Source organism: Asparagus officinalis, chromosome 10 (assembly GCF_001876935.1).
Source record: "Asparagus officinalis chromosome 10, Aspof.V1, whole genome shotgun sequence".
NCBI lineage: Eukaryota > Viridiplantae > Streptophyta > Magnoliopsida > Asparagales > Asparagaceae > Asparagus > Asparagus officinalis.
The window spans coordinates 11,623,409-11,643,751 of NC_033803.1; the positions used below are offsets into that span (position 1 = coordinate 11,623,409).

Genomic DNA, 20,343 nt, shown 5'->3' on the forward strand with positions numbered 1-20,343 from the left:
TTTAAGAGGGTTATTGTGCAAAACCTCTCAAAGTTCAGGGGGTTAAATGAAATTTACCCCTAAAATTAACACCTGGTTTATGTTAGTGCGAACTGAAAATGTTCTCATTTTTATTTTGTTTACAGGAGTTCTTGGGCTGGTGGGTTTACTGGATGATTTCCTCATACTGTTAATTGTTTTCCTTCATCTGGCTGCTATATACCGGTCTTTACTTCTTTATCGACATGGAGGCCATTGACTTTCCCATTCATCGGATCATGTTTCCATACTCAGCAGAAAGTGGAGATGTCCTAGATGCATGCTCAGCTTTCATAGATCAGAGGAAGTATTATCTTAGCGCGATGAGGTGTTGATCCTTGCTACTTCTACAGCCAGTTGTTACTTGGCCCGGCATCTTATTGAAGGAGACAGTATTTCTGTAAGCCAAGTTTTTAAGATGGTTCTTTTAAGTGTTTTGTAAATGTCACTGTCTTTTTCAGCCGATTGCCTTTTGTAAACTTCACACCGCTTCCAGATGTGTGTATATAATCATGTAGAATCAATATGGACTGGTTGGTATTTACTATTTTCATTTTGGAAAGTTTTTATGTGAGGAATGATGAGCTTGTGAGGGTTCGTATTAATGCTGAATCAACAACGCGGAGGAGGCCTGAGACCGCACCGAGATTCCTTGGCTCCTAACAAACCCAAGGAGGCATTTGAGGCCTTGCAACTTGTATTTGCGGTGTAAAACTTTCAGTTGTCAGTTTTCAGCTCCCAAATGTTGTTGCGCTTCTAGTTATTTTTTGTGATTAATTGCGGACATACCCCCTGTAGTTTTGTCGTTTGTATTTACTGCTCCGCTAGTGTTATATTTGTAGATAGATTTCTGGAGTTAATTTTTTTCACTCTCAGAGAAAAAGAAAAAATTACTATTTTTAACAAAATCACCCATGAGAGTTAAAAAGAGTGGGGAAAACTCACAAAGGGGTCTACTTGCAAATGTAAAATTTGAGGGCTAATTAGTTTGAAACATGTGGGTCTTTATGCAATGAAAAATTTTCCAAAATATGAAATGAGAGATGAGGTGTCCTCTTCCTATTGCATAATGAGCTGATCAGTTCATTATGCAATAGGAGGGCGATACCTCATCTGTCCTCCATGTTGGTTCCATATGTTGGGTTCCTGTAGCAAAGCTCTTATGAGCTATCAATAGACGAACTATGGGTGAAGTTTATCACACTAATCACGTCACAACACATGAAGTACATTAGTATCATTTTTTTAATAGGTTTTTCTTAAACGAGATAGCAATTCTGCCAATTCATATTCAGTATTTCCATATCTATACTAAATAATCAAATATTTCGTATTTTCAATGAGGATAAGGTGTAACTATATTCTGTTAGTACTTTCTAGATTTTGTCAAGTATCATCTAGTTCGTTTTTTGGAGATAACTACTTCGCGATCGCATCCCGCCCGTACCCCCTCTTAGTTTTGTTTTATATACCGGTCTTGTGATCTTCCATAATTTTGTATTAGCCCCTCAAATAATTAAAACTGATGAAAGGGATTGACCTCGTGGGGTTAACAACTATTTACCAAGTGCCCAACTATTTACAAATTTAATTGAAAAACTAATAGAGGGCCCAGAGTACAATGATATTTATGACTGGAGGGACCTATTAGCAATTTCAATGATTCGATTGACTATTAGCAAATCATTAGAGGTGTAAGGGACCAATACGAAAAAAAAACCTTACCTTTTTTTTCTTTTACATTTTTATCGTATATAATTGTAAAATATAAATAGGAGAGAGTCCGAGAACTTTTCTTCTTTCTCCTCCTCTCTCTTTCGCACTTTCTCTCGATCGTGGCCAAAAAATAAAAAATTAAAAAATAATAATAAAAAGAGGCGAAAATTCGAGCTAGGGCGTTTTCCCGCAATTCAATCAACGATGCATTGTTTTTCTCGATTCTTCGTCGTCGTCCTCCTCGTCGCTGCATCGGCCTCCGCCTCGGAGTCCAATCACAAGGTAACCCTCTGATTCGCCTATAAGTTTCGATCCCTAACCCGAGATATCTGAATCTATAGTTTCATCCCTCGAAATCTTGCAGAGAGTTTAAGATCCTTCGTTGCGCCAGTGGTTGTTTGCGTTTCTTTTCACAGATCTGATATTTAGGGATACCGATGTTCTTCACTAGATCGCTTTACGTTTTTTTATTCAAAAATTGGAATTTTTCGTCTTTTCAGCTGTGTTTAGATCTGTTTTCTTAGTTTCTATTGGGGATTTCAAGAAAAACCATTAGTTTAGCTTAATATTCGCAAAACACTTTGTCCTGTATTCATTTGTTTGCTAAATAGAGCATTATTTTATGTCCAGTTACAAAAACTTGCTGTGGTGCCACTAAATGTGAACATCTGAACAGTTGATAGGAAATAGACAGACAACAACTAATGCTGAAACCAAATTTGTATTTCCGATAGGTTTGATAGAAGATAGATGGTAATTGGATTTCTGTTCCGTTGAAAAATATTGCAGCATTTGATACAGCCAATTTGGTCTCACTAAATGCTACGAGTTCTTGCATTAGCTGAAAATAATAAAACTAACGCCACACTATCAAATTAGTGGATTCTAATTCAAAAAATGTCAATCTTTTTCTATACGTTGAGAAACAATTACTTTTATTGCAATGGAAACTAATTTCCTACAGCAAAAATGTAAATGTAACAGATTTTGTAATTATGAAATGTTAGATTGAGATTTTGGAAATATATTTACCGCAATGAATATGTGGATATCCAAATGATGAATTGAGGTTAATCTCCTTCAGCAAAATGTTGTATGCAACATTTCCGGCATTCTACATATGTTGCACTTAAAATTGCACTGTATGAGCAGCCCTTAATCTATGGAAATCTCGCAGTGTTCTCCAGAATAAGGAGAAATTCTAGGATGTTGCTGAGACACTTTTTGAGCTTTCAGTTCAATTGGTAGTAAGAACATGTGCTTCAAAGAATCCATGAATTACTAACACATCATATGAGATATATGAATATATGTTAGAACTTAGAAGCATATGTATGCAATTACTTGTTCAGGTCTTGCGAGCATTCTAGTGAACTAATAGTACTTTTATATGGTGAGATAAGCTTCTTGATAATTATCAATGAGGATACTTTTCTAGTAAAAGATGTGTATTAACTCCGTGTAGGCAAGTTATATAAGTTGAAACCATTGAGCCACAAGTGACATCTCAGAATAAGTTTCTAAAAAGCATAGTGGTTAACTAGGGGGTTAAGTGAGAAAAAAATTGCTTGTTTAGGCGGCAGGCCATCCATATTTTAACTTCATTGTCCAATCCAACACCATAATTAGATCTCTTTAGCTATGGCTCAGCTTTCATTTCCTATGACAAGTTCTACTTAATATGGGGAAAATAGTTAATTTTGGTGATAGATTTTGTCTAATAATATCCATATTCTGGAATTCTGCCAAATATTCTTACCTCATATTTAAGCCTAAAGGTGCACAGTGAGTAGGGATCAATGAAGAAAAAGAAAGGCTTAAAGAAAAGGTCTTGAAGCCACTAGTTTAACTTTTTTCAGGCTTCCACTAGTTTAGCTTTTTTCAGGCTTATCATAGATCTCTCGTAAAGTTTATATAATTTCATTTTCCAGATGCACATGATGCCGTTAAATTAGCACTCAACTTATTCATTCCCACATTCGGAGTACTTCAAGATTTTGTGTTTTTAATGCTAAACAAAGGCAGATTTTCGTGTAACCAGTGTGAAAGATTTGACATAAAAGCTTTGTTGTTGTTTCTTTAGGTCAACAAGTGTTTGCATTTTGGCTCTGTCACCTTTCTTATTTTCTCTTTTCAGTCTTTCCAAGGATCTTTACCTGACCTTGATGCTGCTGATAGTGGAAATTTTATATCTGAACCAAGACCAACTGGTCTATATCGTAATATGTAACCTTGAAGGTGATAATATTGAAGTAAAATGGAGATTTTCACATCTGAAACTTGGCTGGCCCTTTTAAATAAATATTCACATTTTTACATCGTACATTATAGCTTTATTCACAGCCAGATTGTGATAAACAAGTGCATGTGTTGGATTTTGTATTCAATATCTTTCTTATATGTACTTGCTTTATCTAGCAACTAACATATCGATATCCACAAGTTATATGATTTTTACAGAGAGGTAAGAATAAGAATTCCTTTCTAGGTCAAGCATGTTTGATAAATTTTGAAGCAGACTCATCATGCATGGGACTTTCATAAGCGTACGAGGTCATTGAGTTGAAAACGTGAATATGACATCTTATGAGTTTGTCCTAGTCTACCTATCCCAATTACCTTTTATTTTCACTTCTTGCTGGTTGAAGGAAAACTATCCCACTGCCCATTTTAGGAAAGAATGGATCTATCTAAAAAGTTATACAAACCTCTTCTTCTATGCTGCCCATATCTTATTTTTTGGCGTATTGTTGTTTCCTTATTGAAAGGGAAAAAAGTTCTTCTACTGCTATCCTTTTATTATTTTCATCAAGGACAGATTTACGTGCGATTGTTTGGGGGCACATGCCCTTATACGGTTTTACAAACTTTTAGAAGTTCACTAGGAATTTAGCAGGTGCATTCACAAAATTTTATTAGGTGCCCCAACTTAACTAAAATTTATTAGGTATCCTCAAACTTATTGGGTCGGATTTCGAACAAAAAACTGCTCAAATCCAGAACTGTATATCTATATTCCGATTATTGGATAAGTAAGTTCTCTTATTGGTAGAATTTATATGACATAAGTGTATCTATATGTTGTATCTGTGCCACCATTAGAAAAAAAATTTCTGGATTAGTCCCTGATTTTCCTACAGGGTTTTGCCTAATAGCTAGGCTCTCAAAGTTGACTGAGTACTTTTCAAATAGTTCTGTAGTAATTCATCTAAGTATTTTATATTAATGTCATTTAAGCAAAACTAAATATACTTTTAAGATTTTTGCGTACTAAATGAATCAAACATGATCATTTTAGCTATTTTGAATAAGATTTTTAATCATCTAACATGATTCCAAGTCTTAAATATATTTTTGCATTAAGCTTTTTGGTTGTTCCAAAGATTCCAACACTGCTGTAGCCCAAAGTTGCAGCTGCTAGTGCTACGGATATAGTGTTGTTGCTTTCTTTACTGGTTAGGTGAGGAAGTTTAAGGTTTACTTGGATATAAATTAGGTCAGTAGGTCTTATAGGTTTTGGCTTGGATCTGATCTGACCCAAGTTAAACCTTAATCCTGCTCCAAATTCAACCGCAGAGGTATGTTTCTTTTTTCTCTTTTCCTTTCTTCCCACTTCCATCCTTCCTATCCTCTGTTCTGGTGTCTGTCGCCAAATATACAGTACAACTTTGGTACGTTGTGGTCTCATGCTGCTACACACTTGCCTTTTTCTCATAAATTTATTGTTCACTTCACATGGTTCTCTTTGAAATTAATTTGAATTCTGCTTCATCCCTGTCTACACAAGGTTCTTTGTGTTTTTTTCTCAAGTTAATTGTCGCCTTATTTTCTTGTGTTTGCAATGTTAGTTTCATAGGTTTCGTTTCTTCTTTCTTCAATTCCTTGTATGCTTTTGACCTTCGTTTTTTTTACTTTTTAATTTTGTCTTATCTGTTTAATAAGAAAGCTGAAAGTACTGTACGCTCGGAAGAATTGAATTTTTTCTTACAGTCTGCATCTGAAGATATCTTTATGAAAAAAATTATCTGGTTTAATCTAACAGCAGTAATGAATTCTGTATGCAGTATCAAGTTGGTGATCCTATAACTCTCTGGGTAAATAAAGTTGGCCCTTATCACAATCCTCAAGAAATGTACAATTATTATAATCTTCCATTCTGCAAACCATCTGAGCATCCCACACATAAGTGGGGTGGACTTGGGGAGGTTTTGGGTGGTAATGAGCTTATTGACAGCCAGATCGACATAAAATTTCAAAGTATGCATTGTCTTTTGGTATTTTGTTTTTTAACACGTGATTGATTGCGTGCTACCATGTAAATAAATTGTTTTTGTATTTATTGGAATATATCAGGAGATGTTGACAAGGGCACCATTTGTACCCTTGAACTTGATAATGCAAAGGTGAAGCAGTTTACAGATGCAATAGATAACTCATATTGGTTTGAACTCTTCATGGGTATGTGTACGTTTGCTGCTTTTTTTCCGTTTACGTGATACCATCTGCTTATGTTTTTTCGTTCTTGTAGACTTAATTTGTATCATTTATCATTTCCATGAATCTAATGCTTACTCTTTGTTCTCTCTTCTTTTTGTGACCTTGCAGATGATTTGCCCTTATGGGGTATGTATTTGTTTGTGATCTTCTCTTTCCTTCTCTCTTTCTTGCTTTTTTCTTTCTTCTTTATAACTTCTATTGAGTTTTATGCTACTCATAATTGGCTATTGCATGTGTGCTTTTACCAGGTTATGTGGGAGAAAAGGATAAAAATGATGAAAACAAACATTATCTTTTCACACACAAGAAAATTCTCGTACAGTATAATGGTAATCAGGTATAAATATTCTGCAACTTAATGTCATCAGCAATAATCTACACCTGTCATTATTAGGTCTTAAATTTTCTTTTGTAAGCAGATTATTCACGTCAATCTTACTCAAGAATCTCCAAAGCTCCTGGAAACTGGGAAACCAATAGAAATGACATATTCAGTCAAATGGTCAGCAACAAATGTTACATTTGCACATCGTTTTGATGTTTACTTAGACTACCCTTTTTTCGAACACCAGGTACTTTCATACCCTGCCTACCTCTTTACTCTCATATTTGTAGTTTTTTACATGTGTGAAGTAATAACGGTGGTTGAGTGTTCTCCTTTCTTAAATTCTTTTGTTTGTACAGATTCATTGGTTTTCCGTTTTCAATTCTTTTATGATGGTTATTTTCCTGACTGGCTTGGTATCCATGATATTGATGCGAACTCTTCGAAATGATTATGCAAAATATGCTCGTGAAGATGACGATCTGGAGTCTCTGGTGATTACTTTCTTTTTATGACAAAAAAACTATAATTCTTTTTTATATTGTTATACAATATGCTTAGTGGTAAGTGCTTGTAATTTACCAGGAAAGAGATGTGAGTGAAGAATCTGGATGGAAACTTGTCCATGGTGATGTCTTCCGACCACCTCGCAACTTGGTTCTTCTTTGTTCTGTTGTTGGTACTGGTGCTCAGCTGGCACTGCTTACTCTCATAGTGATCCTTTTGGCAATATTTGGGACGTTATACATCGGGTATGCTTCCTTCTTATCCTCACCCTTTTCTTCCCTGCATTTGTTGCATTAGTAATATCTTGAAGACTGTGACACTGGTAGTAATTCCACTATGATTTTTTATAGCAGCGAACACTTTTGCATGTGTCTGTAAACAGTAACTAAATATGAAGATAAAGTAATTTTATCTGCGAGGCACAGTTTATCTCCCTTATTTTCTGCTTGAAAAGTCTGGTAACTCTTCTTTGTGAGAGGAGGCAGATTGTAGCTCTTTATTATGCCGAGTTTGTGGTTGACATCCTTTAACTTGTCATGAGTTATCGTATATCTATTGGGAGGGAGCCTCCGTTTAGCTTGCCACTGAGTCTCTTGCCTCCCTTTTAACTTGCCACTGAATCTCTTGCCCCAGAGAACTTCTTGATGAAAGAAACTCTTTGGTGGTTAAAGATAGGTTAAACTTCTTTAACTTGCCCCTGAATCTCTTGCCAGAGAAAGAATGTGTGATGGAACTGTTTTGTGGCCTAAAGATTGGTTCAACTCTTTTAGCTTTGACCTTGAACTGTCTATTTTATTCTCAAGTTTTTTCATTTTCAAGATGCAACACAGAGCACTTAAGGTTAACCAGCTTGTAGATGTACCATCCCTACATACCAGATAATACAATGCACACATTATTTTGTAACTGTCAATTTGCTTTACCACATGGCAGATAAAAATTTCTGCAAGAGATATTTACCCATGTGTCCCATTATTTATGGTTCTCTATTGACCCTGACCCATGTACTTTTTATGGCCAGGCGAGGAGCTATTATAACAACTTTCATAGTGTGCTATGCTCTTACTTCATTCGTTTCAGGCTATGTAAGTGGTGGTCTTTACTCGCGGCATGGCGGTATACATCTTCACTAGTTGCTTCTCATCCTATTATTAATTGCAATATTTAGTTATTATGTTCAAATTGCTACTGCAAGATGTTTATCCTCGCTAAAGATACATAACTTTCTAACAGGCAAAAGCTGGATAAAGTCGATGATCCTCTCAGCATCTCTGTTCCCATTTCTATGCTTTGCAATTGGTTTCATACTCAACACAGTTGCTATCTTCTATGGGTCGCTCGCAGCTATTCCTTTTGGGACAATGGTGGTAGTGTTCATACTTTGGGCTTTCATCTCTTTTCCGCTCGCACTTCTAGGCACCGTTGTGGGCAGGAATTGGAGTGGTGCTCCAAATAACCCATGCCGTGTGAAGACTATTCCTCGTCCTATCCCAGAGAAGAAATGGTATCTAACACCCTCTGTGGTCTCACTTATGGGAGGCTTGCTTCCTTTTGGCAGCATATTCATCGAGATGTACTTTGTCTTCACTTCATTTTGGAATTACAAGGTAATCATACAAGAGCCAATATCTCTGTTTTGGAATTTTTCAACCTTATCTTAATTCTCTCTCTTGCTATTCCCCAGTGGAAGTATATTTCATGAAGCTCTTTAGGATTTGATTTGAGTAAATGTGGTCTAGTTTGCCTTTCGCGCTATTGGCTGGTAAGCTGATATAGCACGCATCCAAACTATCAGTTAGGTCAAGATATGTTGATAATCTGATTGTGATGGTTTGGAAGTGTGCCATGTCCACTGCACCCCAACTAATAGAGTGGAGGGACACACTGGCCTCACTTTACTATGGGTTAGGATCGACCCCTTGTGCTATTGCGGAATTGCAGACAGACCCCCTGTGTGATTTTTTTTGACTGTTACCTCATAAGGTCTGTTTGTCAAAAACAGCTTTGAATTTTCTCTATGGGGGTAAAAGAGTCGAGAAAATTTCACTCAAGAGAGTATCTGTAACAATAGAACTACACGAAGTCCATCTGCAATTGGGCGGTAGTACAAGGGTCTATCTGCAATTAACCCCCTTTTACTCTTTGAAATTTCACTTCTTATATTTGATTGATGCTTTCTTGCTATGAAATCCTCGTGTGATTACCTAAATTTGACACGTGGCCATGCTTTGCAGGTGTACTACGTCTACGGTTTCATGCTATTGGTTTTCGTGATCCTCATAATTGTCACCATATGTGTCACGATTGTTGGCACATATTTCTTACTTAATGCCGAGAACTACCATTGGCAGTGGACCTCTTTCTTCTGTGCTGCATCAACTTCCATCTATGTTTACCTCTACTCTATCTATTATTACTTTGTCAAGACCAAGATGTCTGGTTTCTTCCAGACTAGCTTCTATTTTGGCTACACTCTGATGTTCTGTCTAGGTTTAGGAATGTTTTGTGGTGAGTATTCTTCTCTATTGTGACATATTTTAGCATAAGAGTTATAGTTATTGAACAATAATTATTACTTAAAAATCCTGCAGGTGCTATTGGTTATCTCGGGGCCACCTTGTTCGTAAGAAGGATTTACAGGAATATCAAATGTGACTAAGAAAAGTGCATCTTGCAGAAAGGAATGGCGCTGGGGATAGAGAGATCAGCCTTTTGACAGTATATATGAAGCCTATTGAAATTGGATCGAGGGTATTTACCTTTGCACTTCAGGTGCCATAGCTTTCCAATTTTTTGTAGGCTAGGTAAACAAGCCTTCTTATTACATTATTTTAGTACAGATGTTTGCTATACTTGTAGTGTGTCTACTTATTGTAGAAAATCACATTGAGCTCCATTGTTTTAGCTTTTTTTCTTCTTCTCTTTTTTTTTTTGGATCAAATTGACGAGTTTTGCAGTTCTTGTCCCTCTATGAAATGGATTGTTGACTGTACTGAGGACCCAATAATATCTTATCCAGTCTATATTTCTCATTATGGTCGCGCATGAGCAACACAGTCTCTGTTATTCCATACTTTTCTGGTGGGCTAAATCTAGGAACCTTTGTTTTTCGGTTTTTTAAAGACCTTTACGTCGTTTAAGATATAGGCTGTATATGTTGCATGTCGTGCAAGTATTTTGATAAACATTTTGCAGACAAGGGTGTTGTGAGATACAACATGGTCCATCATAGATTTGAGATTGAGGAGCCCATCTCGGTCATCTGCTAGTCTCTGACTGTGTAATTATTCGCATCGACCTCCCGCTTGCTCCCTTCAGGCAGATCTGGTGTACTAATGCTATTTGTCATTACAAATTTTACCCTTCTGATAATATCAACCAGAACAGTTTATAAGCGTGGAAGATGCAGATTCATCGACTACAACCATATGATATAAATTTTTTTAGTTGTTAGTTATGATTCATCTGGAGTGAATGCTGAGAATAGAGTTCAATAGCGGAACTCAGAGTGATTAATTTCACTGCTCTACCGATAATAACATAAGAAGCCATAACACATAAGATCAGCCTTAATTAACTTTGTAGCCATACATCTTCAAATCAAAATCAACAAGATCCAACCTCAAACAATGTAACCAAAAAAAAAAAAAAAGGATAAGCATAACAGCAACATATGGATTCATCAGTCATCCTCAAGCCAGCTCCTCCTCCTTGTGAGTCTCGATCACGAGATCACTTCGAGGGTAGGCATAGCAAGTCAAGACCCACCCGGCATCCATCTGCTCATCGTCCAAGAAGCTCACGTCGCTCTGGTCCACCTTCCCCTCCACCACCTTTCCGGCGCACGAGGAGCACGACCCCGCCCTGCACGAGTACGGGAGCTCGATCCCGGCCTCCTCCGCCGCATCGAGGCATCGAGGATGTACTCGTCGTCCGGACAATCCACCTCCATCGGCCCGTCGGGTGTTATGAGCTTGACCTTGTAGGTCGCCATCGCGGTGACCTTGCCTCGGCCGAGGTTGAGGTTGAAGGAGACCGCAGCGGGGCGGTGGGAGGAGAGGGAGGTGTTGATGAAGGGGGTGTTTAGTAGGGTTGTAGTAGGCGCGGAGAGGGAGGCCATTGTTGCTGTTGGCGGCGGCAGCGTCGGTGTTTTAGAGGGAGGAGTGCGAGATGGCTAAGGAGTGCAGTGTAGGTAGGCGGGGTATAAAAGGAGGGAAAGGGATGAGGTTTGAGTGGAGATGATGCGTGGTGAGAACGTGGAGGGTTATTTGTGGAGGGCTTATCTCTTTTGAGGGATTGCTTGGGTTTTTGGATAGTTTGCGAGGTGGTGGGATTTGGGTGGTGGTGGGAGAGTTTGGGCGTGTGGTTATTTGAGTTACTGAGGTTTGGGTTTTTTATGTTACAACTAGCAAGTAGGCCCCGCGTGACGCGGGGGAAATCGGATAATTCAATTCAAGCGAGAACGTATTAGTACATGTTATATCTTACAAATAGCTAAGTGTTAATCCTTGACGAGGAGCCGACACGTGCCCCACCTTAAATACCTAATCAGCCATACGTTGGGAAGGACGATTCGAGCGGCTTCAGCATTCGACCCTTCCTAACACGGGGCGAGTCGAAACGCGTCCCCTCTCGACTCACCATTCAAGTCGACCCCACTCCTCTTCACTCCACAAGGCCGGGTTGACAACGTTCGGGGCTGACTAAAAAGACGGTACTTATTGACCCGATCGCAAGATCGAGTCGAGAGGCGTCCTTTGTCAGCCGTCTCGCAGAGCCGAGTCGAGAGGCTGCTTGACCTTGAGCCCCCTCACCGACAGCTGGCCAATGTCGTCATTGCTGCTGCCACGATAGTCTCCATGACTCACCGCCTTCCATCTGCATTACGTTTCCCTAGTCACCATCACATCAAGCTCATAGATGACTCATCTCATCTGCAGCCGATACCTGTAATGCATCTGCCGACTTAGCTGCTTGCTTGGCCTCGGCCAAAATTACATCTTCACCCCTCTCAGCATGGTGTATGTTGGCTCATCGCCTACTAACCATGGTAAGCCATCTCTGGCTAAAGAGAACAATCCCTTACTAAATAATGTAATTTATGCACACTTAACTATAGTTCAGTTCATCGATATCCTTCTCCACTCAAGCTAAAGACTAACTTAATCGTCAGAGGGATCACCGGAGAACCTAACTCCGGTCCTCTAACGTGTTGTGGTTTTGCAGGATCCTCATCCTATCAGGGGATCGGCCACCAGAGGGGACGAAGGGACCCCTAACATATTCGTTGTTGACCCTCAACCCCGTTGTTATTTGAGATCAGCCTCTAATCCCACTGTGTTGAGAACTCAGGCATCAACAGTACATCATATAATTAGTACTACATGACATCGATGAGGAGATATTACTCCTTGGATGCATTTTACGTGAACACACGTTGACATAAAATGGGGACAATGCAAGCAAAGATGCACGAGATTTTATGCGATCCTACGTGAAATCTGAAGGCAAAGATTAACAATGAAAGCTGATAAGGCTAATCAGTTGAGAGTGAAATCAGCAACTGCCACAGCGGATTGCCGGATCCACTACTCTTGATAGTTCTTCCATTATTACTGCACAAATAGAAATGCATCAGTAGTTCACGGTTGGAAACAATTTTGTAACTGTGAAATCTCGAAATGTCCAACAATAAAGAAAGGAGTCATACAGAGTAATCCATACAGCGCACACAAATTTTTGAGAATTTTCAAATAAGATTTTAACAAATTAAACACAAAAAAGACAAGCAGCTTAATGGTTCCCCTTAAGGTAAGTAACAAAATAAATACAACAATGTTAACTTAACATCACTTAGTGTAATTGTGAAAACCCTAGTGAGTTTATTAGCTCTTTCTAGGATGTTATTTATAGTGTTTAAGGAAATAAAGATGCTTGCCCCTAACCAACGTGGGACTAATCAATAATGAACAACTACTCTCTCAACACTCCCCTTTAAGCTGAGCATACATATCGTACTTGCCCAGTTTGTTACAAATAAAATTTATTTGTATTTTTCCAAGAGGTTTAATGAGAATTTCTGCAAGTTGATGATCTGATGGTATGTGCTTGGCTCTAATGATTCTCTTCTCTATCTTCTCACGAATCAAATGGCAATCAATCTCTATGTGTTTTGTCTTCTCATGAAATACCTAATTCTCAGCTATGTAAATGGCGGCCTTATTGTCTCCATACAAGCTCAAGGGATACTCCGGAGAATAACCAATCTCTATTAGTACATCTCTAATCTAGATTAGCTCATAAGTCAAATTCGTCATGACTCGATACTCAGACTCAGCTGTAGATCGAGAGGCTACACTCTGTTTCTTACTCTTTCATAATATTAGATTTCCTCCAAGAAACACACAATACCCAGTAGACCATCTCGTTGCTGCTGTGAGAAGCTTATCTTTGTAGTGCTTTCCTAATGCCCATGTGGGGAGTCAGCACACAAATCTCCAGTCTTCGAACGATTGACTGAGCCATCGACGATCTCGTCATCTAGAAGAAGGCACTTTCGTCCCAAGAAACAAGCACCCAAGAATCACCACATTGAAGTAACGATTAATATGGTTAGCAAGGGCAAGAGCAAAGTCTCGGTTGATTCTTATGAATCTTCTGATTCTGAGTACTCTTCAGGGTCAGGTGAAATGCTTGTTGATGGACAGGGAGTGTATCGGCACACTCATACTTATACTGGTGTGGTGATCCCGCAAGATTATCGATGATTAGCAGACATTACAGATGAGGCAGATGAAGAGCCTGAGAACTCAGCTATTGCAACCTCTCGACCTTCCAATACTGATCAAAGTGAACAGGCAAGTGCTCACATGATTGGAAGTGAGGAAAACATGGCAAGGAAGATGGAAGAGCAACAATCAACCATCCTTCAACAACAGGAATCTATCAGATGCTTAGAAGCAATGGTAGAGAGACTCCTCAGGGAGAAACAACAGAAAAAGAAGAAGGTCCAAAGCCTCGGGATCAAGACGCCGAGGAAGAAAATAGCCATCGAAATCAAGATGGCAATGATGAAGAAGATGAGGAGGAAAAGATTCTGCATATTCATTCTGAATCATCTGAAGCCGAATCCAATCATCGTACGAAAGTACGGGACCAAAAATTAGATGATTTCCAGAAGCAACTTGACGCATTGAAGCTCCAAGAAAACTTCAAAGACCTGGGGGTAGCTAGACCTTATCCAGTTGAATGGGATACCGTCCCATATCCCCCGAAATTCAAGCCGCTCAATTTGGTACAATTTGATGGCAAGCTCTCTCCTACCCAACACATTTACTATTTTTAGGTGCAAACTGGATACATAGTGGAGAATGACCCAATAATGACTCGACTATTCATTAGTACCCTAAAAGGGGTTGCTTTTGAATGGTTTCGCAGACTAGAGCCTGGGTTTATTAAATGCTGGAGGGATGTAGAAAAGCTTTTCTTGGCCAGGTTCTTTGATGATGACACCGAGGTGTCTATGGCCGCACTATTGGCGGAGAAGCAGAAAAAGACAGAGTCTGCCAGTGACTTTGTCAAAATATTTAGAAATTGATCGTTGCATTCACGGGATCAAGTCTTGGAAGCAACCCTTGTGGAGATGTCTCGAAACAATCTTTCTATCAACATACTATCAAAGATGGGCGCAGTTGAAGCTCGTTCGTGGAAAGATTTGGTTTGGCAGGGAGAGCAGGTCGAGAACAGGCTCAAGAGGATAGAGGCTGAAGAACCTCAGAAGTCTCATCCTAAAAAGGGAGGGAATAAATGCAACTTTAACCCTCAAAAGCAATCAAAGGGGAAAGACACCTTGGCGGTTAATGTTGGTCTTCTTGTTTTGATGATGATTTAACAAACAATTTACATCTAATATTGTTTGTCTAGTGGTTGTATTTTGTTATTTATTATAGACAAACAATACGTTGGAGGTTGGATGGATTGCGCCATAATGATCATATCAAATTGAGGTTGACAGAAATTGTAGAGTGAAGCCTACGCAATTCAAGTTAAAGATTCAAGTTCAAGCTTCATCCGCTAGTATACCAAGATAGATATATATATAGTTATTTATATATACATATATGTTTTGGTTTGATAGTTTTCAAGTTTTACTATGAAACAATTGAATATAATTAGAAAACATATTTTTTTTCATACTCATATGCATATATATGATTTCATCAATATCAATTTTATTTAGTTCAATGAAATCATGTTTTAGTGCATTATATGTGTAATTGTAAAAATACTATATTTATTATTTATAGACTTCATAACAATAGTTTACATCTTTCTTCAAGTCTATAAAATCATACTATATTTATTATTTATAGACTTCATAACAATAGTTTACATCTTTCTTCAAGTCTATAAAATCATTCTGTATTGTTTCAAAACATGGTTAAGCTAAAATGTCAAAACTCATATATTCACATTTTCATGTTTTGGACTATTTTGCAAAATGATGATATTTTTCATTTAGGAGGTCCTTTTTGAAACCCAATCTTTGTAGCATGTTTATTATCATGTCTACAATTATTCCCCAAAGTTTTATATTTTTTAGAATTTATTTGATATTTTTAAACAGGGTTTTAAAATCAGAAAATCAACTTTCAAACCTGTTTTCTCATATGTCAGTTTACGGTCGACCGTCACGGTCGACCGCGCCTTTGTTTTTAACCTGCGGAGCTAACAACAACTTTCACGGTCGACCGCCACGGTCGACCATCAAAGTTTCTGGAATTTTCTGAGCCTCGAAAGTGGCTCGCGGTCGACCGCGATATTTTCATGGTCGACCGTCATTCACTCCAACGGTCTTTTTGTACAGAATCTAATTTTTTATTTTGTCGGTTTTTTGATCATTTCTGTTGGGCTTTTGACTGAGGTTTTGGGAGGCTATAAATACCCCATTGATCTCAGTTCTCATGGCAATCCAAGAGAATGTTTTAAAAAGTTTAACAAGGGTTTAAATTTGTTTAGTGTTTGTTTAAAAGAGTGTTTAAGAAGCTTTTAAGCAATTGAGAGTTTTGGGTTTGTGAAATCAATTTCACAAGAGCTTGAGGAGATCCTATTGGTGCTTGAGCATCCAACCATCCTCCCTCAATCTCTTGATCCATTGAGAAGTTTTCTAAACTCTATTTCTAGCTTTATATCTATTTGTTTGTTTATTATTTTATTAAAGCTAGTTTTATATTGAGTTTAAGATTTGATTAATCTCTTTGTTATACACACCCACATTGAGCTTTTAGTATTTACATACATAGTATATTAGGGTTGTGAGAGATTGTAACATTGAGTTGTGCTTAATTGAGTTCTCACCTTGTATTAGAGAACAAATCATTTGTTGTTACATTGTTAGTGTTGTAAAGTTTTCGGTGAGCTAGAAAACCGAGTGTGAGGTGTAGACATTTATCGGTGAGCGTTGAAAACCGACATTGTGAGAGTGTGAATTGTAAAGTTTTCGGTGAACTAGAAAACCGAGTGTGAGGTGTGGATGTTGATCGGTGAGCGTTGAAAACCAACATTGTGAGGTGTAAACGTTATTCGGGTGAGCGTAGAAAACCCGGTTGTGATAGTAGATTTCTCCCCGGGAGTGGAGAGCGGAGACGTAGGACGGAAGGTCCGAACTCCGTGATCATATCGTGTGTTTGAGTTTGCTTTGGCGCACTTCTCTTATGTTTATATTTCTTGTCGCCATTGTCCATTGCTCATTATTTATATCATCCACTATTTTGTTTGTGTTTATTTCACCCTTGTGTTAATTTGTATATCCTTACATATATCTCATAGTATATCTCTTTGCTAGGATATATTTCTTTGTTCATATTGCTTATCCTAGCTCATATATCTTGTTGTATTTCATACTTGCTAGGATAACTTGTTATTAGTTTTAATTGGTATAAAATCGGATTAAATTAGCATAAGACCCTAATCACCACCCCCCTCTAGTGTCTAACAATTGGTATCAGAGCTTGGTGCTCTTTGATTTAAGGTCTAATCGCCTTGAGTTAAAGATCCAAGTTATCTTTTTGTGTTAATCCAATTTTAAGTTTTTTTGTATCTTGCTTGCATATATATACATTATGGATATGCATGGTTTAGATTATGTCATTAATATTGCTCCTAGATTAGATAATTTTTTCTATACCCAATGGTGTGTTAGATTTAAACTTTTTGTTCAATCTAAATACTTTGATTTATGAGAAATTATAGATGATGCTTACATTGCGCTTACTTCGGAGAAATCCAAGTGGAATAAAAATGATCATCAAATGTTTACAATGAATAATATTTTGTTAGAATATCAAGTTTGTTCATTTTGATAGTGCTTATACCTTATGGAAATTTATTGAAGCACATCAAGGAGACTTGGAGGCAATCCAACAAGATTTGGCGGATCCGACTTTATGTTCATATGGAGCATTATGCACACGGCCACTAGACGATAGCCCTAGTGAGGTTTGCGAGTTCAAATCCATGAATGATTTATCTAGTGATGAATTTGCTTGTGCTTCCGAAAAATTATTGCATGCCATTAACAAATTGCATAAAGATTTTATTGATTTAAAAAGCAAGCATGATAATTTAAAATCCGATCATGAGAAGCTAGCTTCCAATTTTGATATCATTTCTCAAGAAAATGTAGCTCTTAAAAAAAATAATGATATGTTAAAATTGGAAAATAAGAAATTATCATCATCCATTGCTAGCCTATCTTATGCTAAGATTGATACCATGTTAGAAGTAGAGAACATAAAGAATGATACTGCTTCTTGTATAAATAACTATATATGTTCTACTTCTAATAACAATACTTGTATGCATAATAATGAGTTGAATCATGTTAAGGATCGCATATCATCTTTAGATTCAACCAAACATGTATTGTTAATCATGATAAGCTTATGAACATGTGTGCTAAGTCTCATGCTAAAACATCTAACCATCCTATTCATCATGCACACATGTATAGCAAAGTCTACAAATGCACAAATTACGATCGTAAAGGCCATCTTGTTAGATTTTGCTATGATGCACATATCCCCACTAAGGTTCACTTTAATCCTCCTTGTGCATCTCATCAAGCTTCATCATTACATTTTGCACACACACATGCACTCACTGCTCATCATAAACATGCACGTGTATATAAATGTGATCTATGTGGTCGGTTTGGCCATTTGGCAAAGTTTTGCTTTGATATGAAAAAGAATTCTAGTTTGCTAAATGTTTTTCATAGACCACATGTGTTTAAGTGTGATATTTGTGGTAGATTTGGTCATTTGGCAAAATTTTGTTATGATTTGAAAAAATATTCAAACTTGCCAAATTTCTCAAGTAGACCACCTTTGTTTAATGATGTTTCTCATTTTCAAAATAGTTTTAAAAGATAATCTTTATTTGTAAATGATTCCCGTGCACGAGCTAAAGGTCCACAAAAATGAATGGATCTCTTTCATTGCATAAATTACAATCGAAAGGGTCATTTGAGTAAATATTGCTTTGACCGTGTTAGTGCACCATATATGCCCAAGACGGTTCATAACCCTAGGGCTTTGAACTTAAAAGATAGGGGTCATGTCCCTAAATCTCTTGGTACCAAGAATTCTTGAGTACCAAAACAAATTTGATTTTTAAAACTAAGTATTTTAGTGTTTTTCTTTGTCCTTTTCTTGGTTTTGAAAAATTATACTTTAAACTTTTGAACATGAAAACAAATTTTTTTATTGATCAAATTCTTTTATTTTCATGATTATTGGTTTTGTTTTGATGAGAGGTTTGTGTTTATATAACCCTTTGGGTTTATTGGATGTTTATTCCCAAATCTTATTTATCGGGTGCTAAAAATATTTATATGTGTTGATACTAGCTCAAGAGCTAGATATAGTTACCTCTCTTGATTTTTGAAAATCAATGATTGTTTGGTTTTATGTTTTTATGGATTTCATTTGATTTATGATTTTACTTGAGTGATTTGTTTTCATTTGAAAACTTTTTGCATGATTCTCATGTTCCTCTTTTTTTTGTTTTCATAAATCTATTCTTTTATATGGCTTTTATATTTTTTTTGTGTTAATGAGACACTATTTTCATATTGACATATTTATATGTGTTCTCATTGTCCTTTTGTATGTGAGTTGTGTTTAGCATGTTTCTTGCTTGCTCACATATTTATGCCTTAGCATTCATTGCATATATTCATTAAGGCATTTTGATAGGGGGAGCAATCCCTATATCTTTCTATGTGGCATACTCACCCATGCAAATTGATAGGGGGATCTTTCGCTCTCTTCATCCCTTTGTCCCCTTTTTTATGTTGTCAAAGGGGAGAAATATTATGAGTATATTCTTTTGTTTATATGCATGTGAATTATAATTTATATATTTATTTTCTTTTATGCATATATCCTTTTTATAAATTGTTTGTCATCATTAAAAAGGGGAGATTGTTGGCCTTTTTTTTATGATGATTTAACAAAGAATTTACGTCTAATATTGTTTGTCTAGTGGTTGTATTTTGTTATTTATTATTGACAAACAATATGTTGGAGGTTGGATGGATTGCGCCATAATGATCATATCAAATGGAGGTTGGCGGAAATTATGAAGTGAAGCCTACATAATTCAAGCTAAAGATTCAAGTTCAAGCTTCATCCACTAGTATACCAAGATAGAGCTTTGTTGAAGATCAAAAGCTTGGGTAAATTTAGTTTTAGGTTTATATTATGTGTGTTAGTACTTTAAGCTTAATCATATACACGCATACACGTTTTGGTTTTGTATATATATAGTTATATATATACATATATGTTTTAGTTTGATAGTTTTCAAGTTTTAATATGAAACAATTGAAGATAATTAGAAAACATATTTTTGTTTCATACTTACATGCATATATATGATTTCATCAATATCAATTTTATTTAGTTCAATAAAATCATGTTTTAGTGTATTATATGTGTAGTTGTAAAAATACTATATTCATTATTTAAAGACTTCATAACAATAGTTTACATCTTTCTTCAAGTCTATAAAATCATTTTGTATTGTTTCAAAACATGGTTAAGCTAAAATGTCAAAACTCATATATTCACATTTTCATGTTTTGGACTATTTTGCAAAATGATGATATTTTTTATTTGGGAGGTCCTTTTTGAAACCTAGTCTTTGTAGCATGTTTATTATCATGTCTACAATCATTTCTCAAAGTTTTACATTTTTTGGAATTTATTTGATATTTT

The 20,343-nt window shown here is 36.7% G+C and overlaps 3 protein-coding genes across 3 annotated transcripts in view; 2 read left to right on the plus strand and 1 right to left on the minus strand.

Annotated features, from left to right (window-relative positions):
* LOC109824897 (E3 ubiquitin-protein ligase RNF170-like) overlaps positions 1-580 on the plus strand; it is a 14,311-nt gene extending 13,731 nt beyond the window's left edge. The window contains exon 5 of the mRNA XM_020391528.1: positions 126-580. Within this exon, the coding sequence (XP_020247117.1) occupies positions 126-238 (113 nt within the window). The 3' untranslated portion in view covers positions 239-580. The remainder of the gene's footprint in view (positions 1-125) is intronic.
* Positions 1,821-10,098, plus strand: LOC109824896 (transmembrane 9 superfamily member 1-like). Its single transcript, XM_020391527.1, has 12 exons — positions 1,821-2,016; positions 5,799-5,991; positions 6,088-6,192; positions 6,340-6,357; positions 6,480-6,568; positions 6,651-6,803; positions 6,916-7,050; positions 7,142-7,308; positions 8,085-8,179; positions 8,297-8,670; positions 9,298-9,571; positions 9,655-10,098. The coding sequence occupies exons 1-12, from the start codon at positions 1,939-1,941 to the stop codon at positions 9,720-9,722; spliced, it is 1,749 nt and encodes a 582-aa protein (XP_020247116.1). The 5' UTR covers positions 1,821-1,938; the 3' UTR covers positions 9,723-10,098.
* LOC109826078 (ferredoxin-like) lies at positions 10,600-11,312 on the minus strand. Its single transcript, XM_020393045.1, is given in 2 exon segments — positions 10,600-10,974; positions 10,977-11,312. Coding segments are annotated over 2 exon segments (426 nt in total). The 5' UTR covers positions 11,184-11,312; the 3' UTR covers positions 10,600-10,755.

What these genes read in the sequence shown, in the direction of transcription:
- LOC109824896 (XM_020391527.1), top strand. Translation starts at nt 1,939, where the DNA reads ATGCATTGTTTTTCTCGATTCTTCGTCGTCGTCCTCCTCGTCGCTGCA. An exon ending in CCTCGGAGTCCAATCACAAG is followed by an intron (nt 2,017 to 5,798) that starts GTAACCCTCTGA and finishes TTCTGTATGCAG; the next exon opens with TATCAAGTTGGTGATCCTAT. An exon ending in CTTCATTTTGGAATTACAAG is followed by an intron (nt 8,671 to 9,297) that starts GTAATCATACAA and finishes CATGCTTTGCAG; the next exon opens with GTGTACTACGTCTACGGTTT.